We start from the raw sequence: 14,519 nt of genomic DNA, 5'->3' as shown, positions 1-14,519 counted from the left end.
AATCTAACAGACTTTATTGGGGTTTGGAAAAGTTAAAAGTAACGCTCTGCTCTGAAACGGCTCCCAGTGATAACTAAGGCGGGAAGATTAGGTACACAGAGAGGACTGAAGAAAGGACCCCTTTTGCGCACACTGCATTGGAAAGAATAAGGTGGGACAAATATAAGCAAATGGCTCAAGGGGGTGGGTGGTGTGCAATGCACCGGGTTCATCTACTGCCCTCTCTATAACCCATCATAAAATGTAACGAAAGCAGGTGGTCTACTTACATGGCAGAAATGTATAGCTATAGTAGAATGGATGCATGGACAGAAAAAAAAAGAAGATTAAAAGTTGTTTTGTGTTCAATGCACATAGAACAATTTCTCCCACCACCATTACACAAAAGACTCATTACTTGCTGGAGGCAAACTGTCTAACTCACCGTTTATTTCCTGCCTTCCCGGGTATTACAAAAACCATATGACCACTAAAATGCACTTTTTTCTTGTTGCTGTGCTAGAGACTGATGCACCAGGAATCAAATCACATCTACCCACCACCTTAACAGGACAGTCCTAGTTCTAGTCGTAAAGAGGACATACTGGTACAAACTCACTAAGCGTTAGGGAGAATTTTCATTATGGTGCCCAGTCCCATTAACTTTAGAGACCCCCAGCTCTCTTGCTGGACTCTTAATTTTAACTCCTGAGTGAGTGGGACTTTTCTCACTCATGTTTTTCTGACTAGGATTTGTGCGTTTCTTACTGTTTAAATGAGTCTTCTAAACCCTATATGCATCTGCCTTTTGCATTGTGTGACAGCACCTTTTGTGCAGTGCCACTGAGAAGTCCTTTGGACTTCTCTTAATGTTAAACTACATTTTCTTCGGTTAACTACGGTTGCCAAGAATAGTAAGAGGACTCCTGTCTTACCATTTCCTTTGTGGGTCCAGCATACACCACCCTATGTGAAGTGCTGGGAGGGGGGGGGGGGGGTGGATACATATCTCCCTTATCCCGCTTCTCATGTAACATTCTGTTACACCAACTTCAATGGCTGGTGGCAGTGATTTCTTTTTTTACTACCTAGTGCATCCATCTGCGGGCTGATTCCTCAGCTGCAGTACGTCGAAGGGTGACCATTTTCTCAAAATGGCCCCAGTCTTCTTTTCTTGTCATTTCTTGCCAGTTCCTTCTGGGCTTTTACTCTGTCTGAATCGGGTTTATGAGTAATTTGTGCCTTTTTCAGGCTTAAGCCCTGAAGCCCGCTCAGGCTCCTGTGTGTCTGGAAAGGCAGGAAGTGAGGGAGGGTCCGGAAACATCCTGTCCTTTGCCTCTAGGGGTGCCTAATTGAAACCAATTCCGATTGGCCGGCTGGCTGTCCACGACAGCCACCCTGCTGGGTGATTGACAGCCTAGGGCTGTGAATGAATGGCAACTTGCTTAAAAGTTGAGGTTTTTGGGACCAGAGGCAGAGCCGACCACTGGAGGACAATATCCTAAGAAGATGTGAAGAGATGCCAGTAGCAAACTCCTGGACTGCGAAGTGACCGGTGAAGGCCTGTAGCTGTGCTGACCCATTTTCGTTTAGACTGGGAAGACCCGTACAGGACGACTTCATCCCTTCGGCTGGTGGGACCAACTAGCCTTGAGGCAAGCTTCATTGTGGCGTACCCCCCCCGCCCCCGACCTGCTGTGACTTTCCAAAAATGCAGAATCCCAATGCCCTGGAGATCCGACTATCACTGAGTGCATTGTCTTCGGAAGTGCAAATCCAGCCAAAACTTTGTGAGCATCCAGAGGACCCTATAGAAGCAGGAAATCTTCATCCAGAGTCCCCTCAACAGAGGCCAGGACCGAGGGATCAATTAACTTCTAACTGGAGCTGTTCGTTCTTCTCTGGCTCTGAGAAAAAGGCACCGAAACCACAAAAGGCTGCTGAATTAAGTATAATCGATTGCTGCAGAGCCCCTGTCCAGTGCTGCCGCAGAAGCCTGACAGACGTCCTCAGTTTCATCACCACAACTAAGGACAAGGAACAACGGTCTGCTACACTGCAACAGGAAGGCATCCAGCTGGAACTAATTCTTCAGTTCACAGGTACTGTGGGGCTTGAGGTACATCTAACTTTTGCCAATTGTGGTGCTTCCTAGCTTGGGTGGGTACTACTTTACACTCTTGAGTTGAACTAAACACATTTGCGTTGGCCTTCCAGCTTGTGCTTTCTTTCGTGGTGGCTCTGCTTTAGCTTCTGCGATTGTCTATTTGAATTACTGACCTTTTAAACACATTTTCTAAGAAGAGAGAATCAGAACTTTGAACTGGCCAGTTGACTTTGGCTGTCCTGGCTCCCAAAAGGCCCCCTTCTGAACCTATTGGCTTTGACAGTGCGTGTTCACTTACAGGTTAATTGTTGAACACTTATTGCTGGGATAAAAGACTGCCTACTTATTGCTGGGAGAATCTGCTTTTCTACTTACAAAGTATGTTCTGATCTGACTAACTTTCCCTTCCTTAAAACTCAATGTTGTAACGTTGATCACAAATAAGTGATATTACTGACCAAATTACGTCACTCAGTGTGCTGGAATATGCATAACATAGGAAAAGTGTACTTTATTGCTCTTGAACTGAATCCTAACTTTGGGATTAATGTTACTATTAGTTGCTGCTTTTTAAAGACGATCTAATTATCCTTGTGTATATATAAATACATAATTATACTATAAGTGTTTTTTTACTTGGATACCTGTATTTACTAATTTCATTGTACAGCCCACATTACCACTCTTAAGATGAGCCTGGAGTCACTCTACCAACCTGTGTATTACAGGCCTATATTAAAAGGTGGGTTACATAATACCAAGAGATAAGCCTCGTGAAGTCCCACACCAGTTGCACTCTACATATTCTTACCCAACATGGATCACAACACCCTCTAAAAGTTAGACCCCCTTCTCCTAAATGGGGTGAAAAAAAACAAAAAAAAAAAACAGTATTCCACAAGTATCCAAGGCAATTGACTAGTCACTTGGGAATGTTTATTTCTTACAAATCCCAGTGACCTGTGCAGCCTTTTTGCAAGCAGGGAACAAAGCTTGTCCCTTCACATTCTTCAATCAAATCTTTTGTTTATATTCCCATTTCAGAAACAAATTGCTACCAAGAAGCTCAGTGAATTTCCGGGAAGGCTTATGGTTTGGCTTTCATAGCCACTTGCCCTGTGACTCCACTGCATTGGTCAATTAAACTGTATGCTAATGCGAGCAGCAGAGGTACTCAAAATGTGGATCTGGCAATACAGGCCTTCTCAATACTGTTCCAACAATTCCTTCACTAGTTTTTGGGAGTACTCCTCTACCCCGAGACCCTAAAACCCACCATTGAAAATTGGGATCACCATGAAGTGCAGACACTAAATTTACCCCACCTGTGGTGCTTGTGCCCTGAAGCCTTCAGGTACACTTTTAGATTTCATTTCACATCACTGCCCATACAGGAGAGAAAACATGCATTATAGCAAGCGAAAACAAAAATCAAAATATTCTTGGGTGATGTAAGGCATGGTGAGGGGGTGGGGTAAGAAGGATTGACACATGAGGACATGCCGCTATTTTGATAGTGTAGGAACAGGATCACTTTCCTATAGTGTTGCCCTTAAAACATGAACATTAACTTGGTATCAATCAAGTACCAATATGGAAAAGCACCCAAGGGAGTGACATTATGCCTCAAACCAACGGTGCATTTAACGCACCAAGTAGTCGTTTAAATACAATCTACACAGCTAAATGATTTAGAAGAGGTTTACTGTTAACTTTATAACCTACATTCTTTTATATTAGAAGCAATTACCAGGAGGCACTTTCTCAGCTACAAACTGGGAGGAGGGTATGGAGGTTGAAAAGGGAATTAACCTCATCATTGGTTTTAGAATCATTAGTGTAAACTGTTTTTTAGAATTGAGCTGTTGACTTGTGCATCTATTATGATTGTGGAGGAGGGACTGAAGCAGCCAAGCCCGGATCTGGCAAGCCACAGGATGGCTCATAACATCTAGCAATGAGTAGGTTAGCCTGAAAATCTGGAGTATTTAACATTGCAGTTTTAAGTCCCCGTCATTAAGGTATCGGATGAAATCGGTTAGGAAGTGCAAAAAATCATCTACATTGGTTGGTATGGACAAATTAATGGCCAACAGACATGCTAATATATTGTCCAGCATCATTAAGACATTTTATAAAAGTATATATTTTTGTAAATAGGGCAGAGAAACGTTGAAAGCTAAAAATGTAAATGAAAATTAAAGATCACATGGAGAGAAAAAACGTTTATAAATTACCAAATGCAGTAACAACCAGTGTCTATAGCCTCTGTCATCCAAGGCAACTACTAAAGAAAAACTGGAGTCAGGCAGGTACAATATATATCCCACCCGTGTACAGGCATAAACATGTGCAAGAAGTTAAGGCCATCTGTGGCAAATCCCCATGGGCAGCATTACACCAAGGGGAATAACTCCATATTCAATTCATGCAGCTCACTTAATGGCACTTTCAGTTATTTCTTATTGTGGTTGTTAAGTGGAGCATTCAAAACAGTTCTTACTTGGAGAGCAATTAGTCTTGTTAATCTATGAACAGGATTTCTGCATCAGGCTAAGAATAAAAGAAATACTGTAATGTTTTGCACATGTTGTGTGATACTCCTTGCTACATCAGGTAGTAGTACCCTAGGGAAGCTGCTAGACTGGTTTCTCAGCTAAACCAGTTGAGGCATCTGCTGTGTTACTTTGTAGACCCCCCTACCCAGACCACTAAAAAGCATTGAACAGTCCAGCACTTACGAATGGAGACCGTGGACACCTCCTTCTACCTGCGCCGACATGGTCCTTTTTTCGACCTTCAACTCTCCGGAGTACATCATGGAGCTGCAAAATAGCAACCAGGTGCCAACAGTTAACAGGCTGACAATTCATCCATCCATCCATCCATCCATCCATCCATCCATCCATCCATCATGGAAGCTCACAGGATGGGAACCAACATAAGTTAAAAAAAATTAAAACGGAAAAAGGAATACCCACAAAGCCTTCAAATTTGAACAGTTACAATATCACTATAATGGAATAACCCAACTTACGTCAAAGAAGAACAAGTTACTTCTTACCTTGTAACGTTCTTTCGACGGGATGTTCCTCCGACGTATTCCTCATCTTAGCTATATCTCCTTCCAGCTCTGCTGGCCTCGGAAACTTTTTTCTCTAGAGGGCGCTGCGCGTCGATGTCCCTCGACAGCCGCCGTATCGACGTCAACGTCATCCTGCCTATCAAGGCCGCGCGCAGCGTCCGTTGCTCAGTTCCGTTTTGTAGCCCACAATAATACTTTCTGGACTAAACTAATCACCCTGAAGGAGCGTAAGCTGCAACAACAAGGGAAGTAGAACTGCGGGGATGGATGGGAGGGTCGATGAGGAATACGTCGGAGGAACATCCCGTCGAAAGAACGTTACAAGGTAAGAAGTAACTTGTTCTTCGAAGGGATTGTGTCCTCCGACGTATTCCTCTGATTAGATAGGCTCCCATAGCAGTATTCTATTATTGGAGGAGGGAGTACTGACTTCACACTGTCTTCTATTGATGAATAGAATGCAGTACAGCCCTTCCAAACCTAGTCTCTTGACTGGAGGAGGAATCCAAATTGTAAAAACGTGTAAAGGTATGGACAGACGCCCATGTAGCGGCCGCACAGATGTCTTTAACCGGCACGCCTCTTTTGAGGGCCGATGAAGCTGCAATACCTCTGGTCGAATGAGCCCTAAGGTTTTGAGGGGGCTCTTTCCCTGCCAGTTTATAACATTCCAGAATGGCTAGAATGATCCATCTGGAAATGGTCTGCTTAGTTATTGGTAACCCCAGCTTGTGACCTGTGTAACCTACAAACAGCTGGTCGGCCTGTCTTATCCTGGCTAGTCTACTGATGTAAAAACGTAAAGCCCTTCTAGGGTCTAGCCTGTGTAACCTCTCTTCCTCTTTCCCCGGGTGAGGAGGAGGATAGAAAGATGGTAGGGTAATCTTCTGAGTGATATGGAATTCAGAAACCACCTTTGGGAGGAAATTAGGCTTCACTTGCAGGACAACTTTGTCTTTGTGAAATATTGTGTGAGGGGGTTTACAAGAAAGAGCTTGTCATTCGCTCACCCTTCTAGCAGATGTAAGTGCTATTAATAAAACAGTTTTAAGGGTAAGGAATCTTAACGAACAAGAATGGAGTGGTTCGAAAGGTGTGCCCATCAGGAAAGTTAGTACTAAGTTTAAATCCCATAGGGGAACTTGGAATGGTCTTGGGGGATAAACATTGGTTAACCCCTTTAGAAACTGTATTACCAAGGGTAATTTGAAATAGGATGGTTCTTCCGCAGTGCGCTTAAAGATGGATAGCGCTGCGAGCTAGCCCTTAATGGTGCCAACTTGAAGGCCTGAATTTGCCAAATATAGTAGGAAGGACAAAACCATTGGTGTACCACATGAAAAAGGGTCGATATTCTGTTCTCTACACCAGCTGCAAAATCTGTTCCAACGGCAGCGGTATAAAGACTTTGTTGCTGGCCTCCTTGCCGAAAGCAACACCGCCATAACATCATCAGGGAGGTCCCAATCCTTGTACCTCAGCCTTTCAGAAGCCAAGCGTGAAGGTTGAGGGTTTTGATGTCTGGATGGAGAACCTGACCTCCCTTCTGTGAGAGTAGGTTCTCTCTGAGTGGAAGAGAACTGGAGGGCAGATTGACAAGTCTAGAAGGTCCGGGTACCACGTTCTCCTGGCCCAATCCGGGGCAATTAGGATCATGGTTCGCCGGAATCTTCTCAACCTCCTGATCATTTGAGGAATGACACGGACCGGTGGGAACGCGTACAGAAGCGGAAACTCCCAGTCCACTATGAACGCGTCTCCCAGAGCTCCTCTCGGGGGAAATTCCCTTGAGCAGAACAGGTCGCATTTCCTGTTTAGGCTGGTGGCGAACAGATCTACCTGAGGGGTTCCCCAAAGGGCGAAGATCTCTTGAAGGACTTCCTGAGCTAGCTCCCACTCGTGGGGGACTGTTCTGCCTGCTCAGAGCGTCCGCTGTCAAGTTCTTCTCTACGGCTAGGTGAACTTCCGATAGAGAGATTCCTTCTTGGATTGCCCAAAACCAGAGCTGCATCGCCTCTCTGCACAGGGGTAGTGATCCTACGCCTCCTCTTTTGTTGAGGTAATGCATGGCCACCGTGTTGTCAGTCATTATCAGGACGTTCTTCCCTTGTACAGCTGGCAGGAACGCCTTCAGCGCAAGTCTGATGGCTCTCAGCTCTAACAGGCTGATGTGTAGTCTGGACTCCGATGGAGACCAACGACCGCAGATGGTCAAGTCGTTGGCGTGGGCTCCCCACCCCGTGAGTGAGGCATCCGTGACTACTGTTATCTCCGGCCAGGGTTGCCAAAACTGTTCTCCTTTCAGAATGTTCTCCTGACAGGCCCACCACTGAAGGTCTCGAGCCACCCTGCCGGGAACCTGAAGAAGATCCGTCATTCTCCCTGAGAATTGTGACCACTGAGTCCTCAGTGCCCACTGGAGGGATCTCATTCTCAGGCGAGCCTCTGGCACTAGGAAAATGCAGGATGCCATGAGGCCTAGCAACCTCAAAAAGTAGAAGGCTGGGAGAGTTGGGCATGCTGGAACTTTGTGACCATCTGTAGAATATCTTGAGCCCTCACCTCTGGTGGCGAGGCTTTTCCCAGGGAAGTGTCCAGGATCGCTCCTATGAACTGGAGTCTCTGCGATGGTATCATTTGTGACTTCTTTAAATTGAGGGAGAAGCCCAGTCTGTGAAGGAAGTGGCACACGTGATTTAGCTGGATCTGAGCTTGTTCCGGAGAAACAGCCCTGATCAACCAATCGTCCAGGTAGGGGTAGACGTGAATCCCTTCCCTCCTTAGACTTGCAGCCACTACCGACATTAACGTATTTCCTGTGTTTGAGATGGATAGGCACATGGAAATAAGCGTCCTGAAGGTCCAGAGATACCAACCAGTCCTGGAACTGAAGGGCCTGGAGGATCTGAGAAAGAGTGACCATCTTGAATTTGTCTTTTCTGAGGAATTTGTTCAATTCTCGCAAGTCCAAGATGGGTCTCAGTCCTCCGTCTTTCTTTGGAATGAGAAAGTAAGGGGAGTACCAGCCCTTGTTCCTCTCCGCTACAGGTACCGGTTCTATGGCACCCTTCTCTAGCAGGTCCCAAATTTCCTGCAAGAGGAGCGGATCTGGAGCTTTCCGAGAGCTGATCCCCAGTGGATGACTGAGGTATACGTAGGAAGGGCAGGCAGTAACCTTGGGCAACTGTTTCCAATGCCCAAGCATCTGACGTGATAGCCTGCCATACCGCCAGATGTTGAGTCAACCTGCCTCCTACAGGTGTCCTGTGAGGGAAGTCCTCAGAGTGGTTTTGGGGCAGCTGATGCAGATGCCGATGGTAAAGAGGTACCTGCTGTTGCTGCGGCTTTTGAATATCTACCCCGTCCACCTCTGGTAGTTATTCTTTGACCCCTTTGAGCCGGTCGTCCTCTACCTCTTCCGAATGCCGAGTAGAAGCGAAAGGACTTGCCCCTCGCAGAGGTTCCTGTGGGATGAAAAGGAGTCTGACGGATTGCAGCTCCTAGGGATTTTGCTGCTGCTTTTGAAGTTTGCAGTTTCTCTAAACTTTCATCCGCCTTTTTCCCGAACAAAGAAGAGCCATCGAATGGCATGTTCAAGAGCCTGGCTTGCACATCTGGGGCAAAACCAGACTTTCTCAACCAAGCGAATCTCCTGGTTGATGTACTTGCCGCCATTGCTCTGCTGATACGGTCAGCCGAATCAATGCCCGTCTGGAGGGATTCGCACATAGCGTCTTTACCGTCCTGTATAATATTCAGGAACGCGTCCCTTTCTTCTCCCTCCGGGATGCAGTCAGCCGCTGTAGAAGCACACTCCCAAAGTGTATGGCTGAACCTAGCAAGGGTGCAAGCAGCATTAACAGATTTTAACGCCATGCTACATGCTGAAAAGACTTTCTTTGCCATAGCATCATATTTTTTATCGTCCCTGTCCTGTGGGACGGTAGGATAAGCCGTCTAGACATCGGTAGAGGATGCTGCCTGTACCACCAGACTTTCTGGGGATGGGTGTTTAGACAAAAACTCTGGGTCTGTAGAAGATACCCTGTACTTTGTAGAGTTTTTTATTTACTGCTGGACTACATCTGGGGTTTCCCAGTTTGTCATGATCTTTCTCTGAAGAGCTTTATGAAAAGGCACCACAGGATCCTCCTGTGGGCCTTTGTCAAGAATATCCGTGAGGTCATCTTGTTGGAAAGATTGTGAAGGTGCAGACCACCCCATGAACTCTGATTCTGGCCATTAAGGCTCTGTAGGGGGTTTCAGCATGCTCCCCTGGGTCTGGCTAAGCAAACTCCACCTCAGGGGAAGTGTCTAACCCACTTGCCTCATGTAAGGAATCATGAAGATCCTTTACCCTGAGCTCTTCAGAGGAAAATTCCTCTCTAATTGGGGTTACAGGTCCCTGTAACTCAAATGTGTCTTCCTGTTCAGACAATTCACCCTCTTCCAAAATTGAGGACATAGTTCTCAATTGTTCTGAACTCATAAAGGGAGTAAATCCCATTTCCAAGGCAGAGGGTGCCGAACTTGTCATTATCGGCCTCGAAAACGTCGATGTCGTCGACGCCGAAGGCTTCGAGCGTGGCGTCGAAAACAAAGGCGGAGGCCTCGAAGACCGACAGAATTGGAATTCTACTCGACAATCTCGAAGCCATCGACGTCGAGGACCTGGGGATAGTCACTGGATGTGTGGTAACCGTGACTTTTCTTGGCGTCGACGCCGGTGTCGAAGCTGGCGTCGAGTCGACAGACCCGTGTGTCGAAGGTCCCTTCGACAACGGCGTCGAAGACGTTGACCTCGACGGAACCCTCGTCGACCGCGTTGACGGAACCTTCGAGGAAGGTTTGGAGGTCATAGTCCTACTCGAGGGTTCGAGACGCGCTCGAGAGGTTTCCTTCGCCGGGTACTGCGACTCGCGGCGTTTTTGACCTTCGGGTCTTTCGACCAGAACATCGCTCTCGGCAGTCTTCAAGGGGGTCGAGGCCGCTTTCTCGAAGACGCTCATCATATTTTTTCGGAATTCCTCCCATTCAGCCCGGGAACTATGTTTTGTGGGGCAAGGGATTCCTTTGGCGAAACAGAGGAAGAGGAAGACGGAGAAGAGGATCTTCGACGTCTCCTCTTCGAGTGCTTCGATCTCGAGGAGTGACGAGACCCACTCCGAGACCTAGAGCGCGAATGGTGACGAGGAGACAAATGTCTCGACTTCGTCGACGAAGAAGAAGCTCTAAAAGTCTTACCTTTCTCCAGCTTCCCCCTACGCTCCTTCAGGGCCTTAGCTGTCATGGACATACAGTCCTCGCATTCCGAACAATGGTGTTCAGCTCCCAAACACCACAGACAAACTCTGAGGATCGGTCAACGACATCTTTTTCCCACAATCTCGACATTTCTTGAAGCCGGATCGAGGAGTTGTCGGTTCCGACGAGGAAGCCATTGAGTACGGATCGAATAACTCGAGGTAAATAGGATTAATCTGACTAAGAACTGAGCAACGGTATTCCGAGGCACTGAGTAAGCGCGGAAAAACGGAACTGAACAACGGACGCTGCGCGCTGCCTTTATAGGCAGGATGACGTCGATACGGCGGCTGTCGAGGGACATCGACTCGGAGGACGTCGACGCGCAGCACCCTCTAGAGAAAACATTTTCCTCAGGTCTATAGAAAACCTTCCCCAGCAACATTAGTTAAAAACCAATGCATCACCCATGAGGGACAGTTCGAATCAAAGTCAATGGACTAGAAGAGTCTGCAGGAAAGCCAAAGTCTATGGAGCTGAGTCACTCCTTAGCGAAAAGTCTTGTACAAAGTTAGTTTGTTCTAGAAAATCATTGTTGGGTCACAAGCTGTTGCACTTGTGAAAGGTAGAGCTGAAATAAACTCTAGAAAAGCAGGTACTGCAAGCCTCAACTGAGAAAAGCAAGCTACAGATAGAGGCAAGTACCCCCTTAGACAGAACAGTACCTTAGGTTAGAAGAATGGGCTCTAGCTGGCTTCTGTCTTGGTTGCAGTGTTGCAAATCATGGGTTCCTGGGCCTCAGACGTGGGGACAAGAGGGAGGATGGTCCAAGGACTCCTGCACAGCAATTCCTGGGTTGGCGGCAGCTATGGGGCTCTATTCATTTCAGCGGCACTTCACGGTTTCAGCGCACGGTAAACAGCACCACTGCAGATCTTGATCGGTTGGGCTTCCTGCACTCCTTGAGACCAGCACTCTGGGGAGTGGACTCTAGCTTGGGTCGTCCTGCTTTGGTAGGGTCCTCAGCAGACTCCTGGAGCTTCTGACCGGCTTATAGACATAGCACTCTACTACGGATTTCTCGCCCCCTGGCACCGGTTCCAGCGGCAGAAAAGACGTAGAGCCAGTTGGGGCAAAGTTAGTCTCGGGGTTAGTTGGTCCCACTAATCCAAGGGAAGAAGTCGTCCTTTCCGGAGCATCTCTTCTCGATCAGAAAAGTTTCAGCACAGCAGCAGGTCTTCACCGGGCCATTCAACGGTCCAGGAGGATGCAGCACGCTTCGTTCACGGGTTCTTTCGTCGGGGTGTTCTTGTCTTCAGTCCAAGAAGCCTCGCCTTTTATGCACAGCCTAGCTGTCATTCACACAGCAGGGTGTCTGTCCTGCAAAGACAGCCAGCCAGCCAGCCTATCAGGACTGAGTGCATTCAGGTTGCCCTGGAGACTAAGGGCAGGGGAGTTTCGGGAACCTCCCTCGCTTTCTGCCCCTCCAGACTGTTAGGCAAGATTGTGTGCAGTATCCTTTGGAAGACTACAGAAACCGTGACATCCTGGCAATAGGAACCAGACCTTTGGTATAAGTCTGTACAACACAGGTTACTAGTGTGGCTGAGCAGCCAGGCTCATCTCAAGAGGGGTCAATGTGAGCAGTAGGGTTGCAACAGAGTTTCATACTGACAGTTGTTCAAATAAACACTTACACTCTCGGTTTCTTGATTAACAATTATTAATTTATTTAAAGGTCAGTTATATAAACCGCCTTCAGAAGGGAGCAAAACCTGTAACAATTATAATACACTTCCAACCACACGTTTTCTCTAAATCAGATTATACCCATTGGGGAGGGGTCACAGACACTCCCTACACCCTCAGGTGACTTAAACAGCTAGGACACTGGCCATTGATTATGACTGGTACATTTAGAGGAATACGGAGTTTGGTGCAAAGGTTAGATTGGGGAATAAAAAAAAGGTTAACAAATAATTCATAAACAGTTTACCTTTTAAACTTTCCAATGTCAAGTAAATTTTACCCTTTCCAGGGGGAAAGGTAAGGGCACAGAGCCTGAGGTAAGAAGAGCCTCTCAGGGAGCCAGAACAACCAATGTTAGTTGAGCAAACTCTAGGGGGGGGGGGGGGAACTGAAGATCTTCTTTGCAGGTAAGTACAAGACTTGAACAATGTTTTTAGAAAGGTTTGTAGAAATAAGATTCACTTGAAGGGCCAAAGAGTGTTGTGAGGGGCAAAGATGCAAACCACTCTGCAAGGGCAACCAAGACGCATCTCAACGGAGAGCAAGTAAGGCTACACAACAAGAGGCAAGTCCTCTTAACTTTACAGTACCTGTGGTTAGAAGAAATGGTTCCAGCTGGCTACTGTTCCTGTACAGCTCTGCAGATCCTGGTGTTCCTGAGCCTTAGTGGTGGGGACAAGAGGAAGGACGTCTGGGGACTCCTGCACTGGGAAGGTCAGCGGCAGCAATGGGCAAATTTCAATTCAACTGCACTTTGCAGTTTCAGCACCTCGCGTCTATAGCAAATAGCAACACTGCGGTTCTCGGATACCACTACAGACTTTTCTCACATCTAGGGTCCAGCACTCCGTTGAGGTGGCTCAGGCTTGGTCAGTCCTGCTTTAGGGCAGTCCAGAGGATCTTACTGGCGCTCAGGTCAAACTTAAAAGCGATCCACTTGATTTGGTGTTCCTCTCCCTGGCACTTAGGTTCCAGCAGCAGCGGAAGTACAGCCAGCTCTGAGAGGATGTCCAAACGAGTCCACTTTGGGATTGATTGGTCCTACCAACCCAAAGGGAGAAGCCGTCCTAGCAGGGCGTCTATTCGAAACGAATTTGGAGATTCAGCACAGCAACAGGGCTTTGTACAGGATTTGCAGCAGGAGTCTCTTCCAAGTTCTTCTTCGGATTCCTTCGTCCAGTGGTTGACTGCCTTCCAAGCCAAAAAGCCTAACCTTTTATGCAGGTTTCTACCATTCATTCCAACCTAGCTGTCAATCAAACAGCAGGCTGGCTGTCAGCCGGCCAATCACCCAGTTTTGACGCGCAGAGTAAATCTCAAGAAGGAGCTTTTAGACAAGAAAAGGCAACAAAAAAAAAAAAAAGACGACCAGTGCCATTTTGACAATATGGGCACCCATGGGTGCCTTACTGCAGCTGCGAACGCAGCCCGTGGTAAAAGCACACAATGGTAGCAAAATGTAAACCACTGCCACCAGCTATTAATTGTAGAAAGGGTAACAAAAAAGTTACATGAGAAGCTTGACAAAGGGGATACTAAGTAACCCCTCCAGCACCCTATGGTAAGATAGTGTATGCTGGCTCTAGAAAGTTACAAAATGTAAGTAAAGTCAAATTCACTTCATTGCTCTTGGAAACTATAGTTTCACCAAAAGAAGGCATTTAAACCTTTGGATAATCTAAGAGGCTACCCTGTGCCACTGCACTGAAGGTGCTGTGTATCAATGCAAAGATGATGCCTATGGAGTTGAACAGACTCCAAAGTCAAAAGAAAGAACAAATCACAGAAAAAATACATGAGTGGAAGAAAGGTCCCACTCTCTCCAGGTTAGAAATTAAAAGACCTAAAGTCCAGCAAAAGAGCTGGGGATCTCCAAGGTAGAAGGGAATTAGCCCATTTCTGAGACTTCTCCGTAACAGACACACTGGAGCCAGGGGTGGGCTTCAGTACTGAAGCCCGCCAAAGGCAAGAGGAACCAAGGGTCAAACCTAGTTTGGCGCACAGAGTAAAACCAAGAAAGACCTCACAAACAAGAAAAGTCGAAAAAAGAAGACTAGGGCCATTTTAACACAATGGTCACCCATGGGTGCTATACTGCAGCCGAGTATTAAGCCTGCGATAGAAAAGCACAATGGTAGGAACATTAAACCACTTCCACCAGCCATTTAAAGTAGTGAGGATAACAAAAATGTTACATGGGTAAGTAGGAAAAGGGGCTAGTAAGTAACCCCCCCAGCACTCCACATATGATGCGGTTTGCTGGACCTACAAAGAGAAGGCGAGTAAAGCCAATTTCACTTTACTATTCTTGGGAACTGTAGTTCACCCAAGAAAAGGTATTTAAACCTCATGAGA

The 14,519-nt window shown here is 46.8% G+C and overlaps 1 protein-coding gene across 7 annotated transcripts in view; it reads right to left on the bottom strand.

The window, feature by feature from the left end:
* Positions 1 to 14,519, bottom strand: part of IMPDH1 (inosine monophosphate dehydrogenase 1) — a 971,605-nt gene that overhangs the window by 26,685 nt on the left and 930,401 nt on the right. For all 7 annotated transcript variants that reach the window (XM_069629569.1, XM_069629570.1, XM_069629571.1 and 4 more), the window contains one exon: positions 4,828 to 4,911. In XM_069629569.1, coding sequence (XP_069485670.1) covers positions 4,828 to 4,911 — 84 coding nt within the window. The remainder of the gene's footprint in view (positions 1 to 4,827; positions 4,912 to 14,519) is intronic.

Source organism: Ambystoma mexicanum, chromosome 12, assembly GCF_040938575.1.
Source record: "Ambystoma mexicanum isolate Mex_15411 chromosome 12, UKY_AmexF1_1, whole genome shotgun sequence".
NCBI lineage: Eukaryota > Metazoa > Chordata > Amphibia > Caudata > Ambystomatidae > Ambystoma > Ambystoma mexicanum.
Note: the sequence above shows the minus strand (reverse complement) of the source record. Positions and strands in the feature narration are given on the sequence as shown.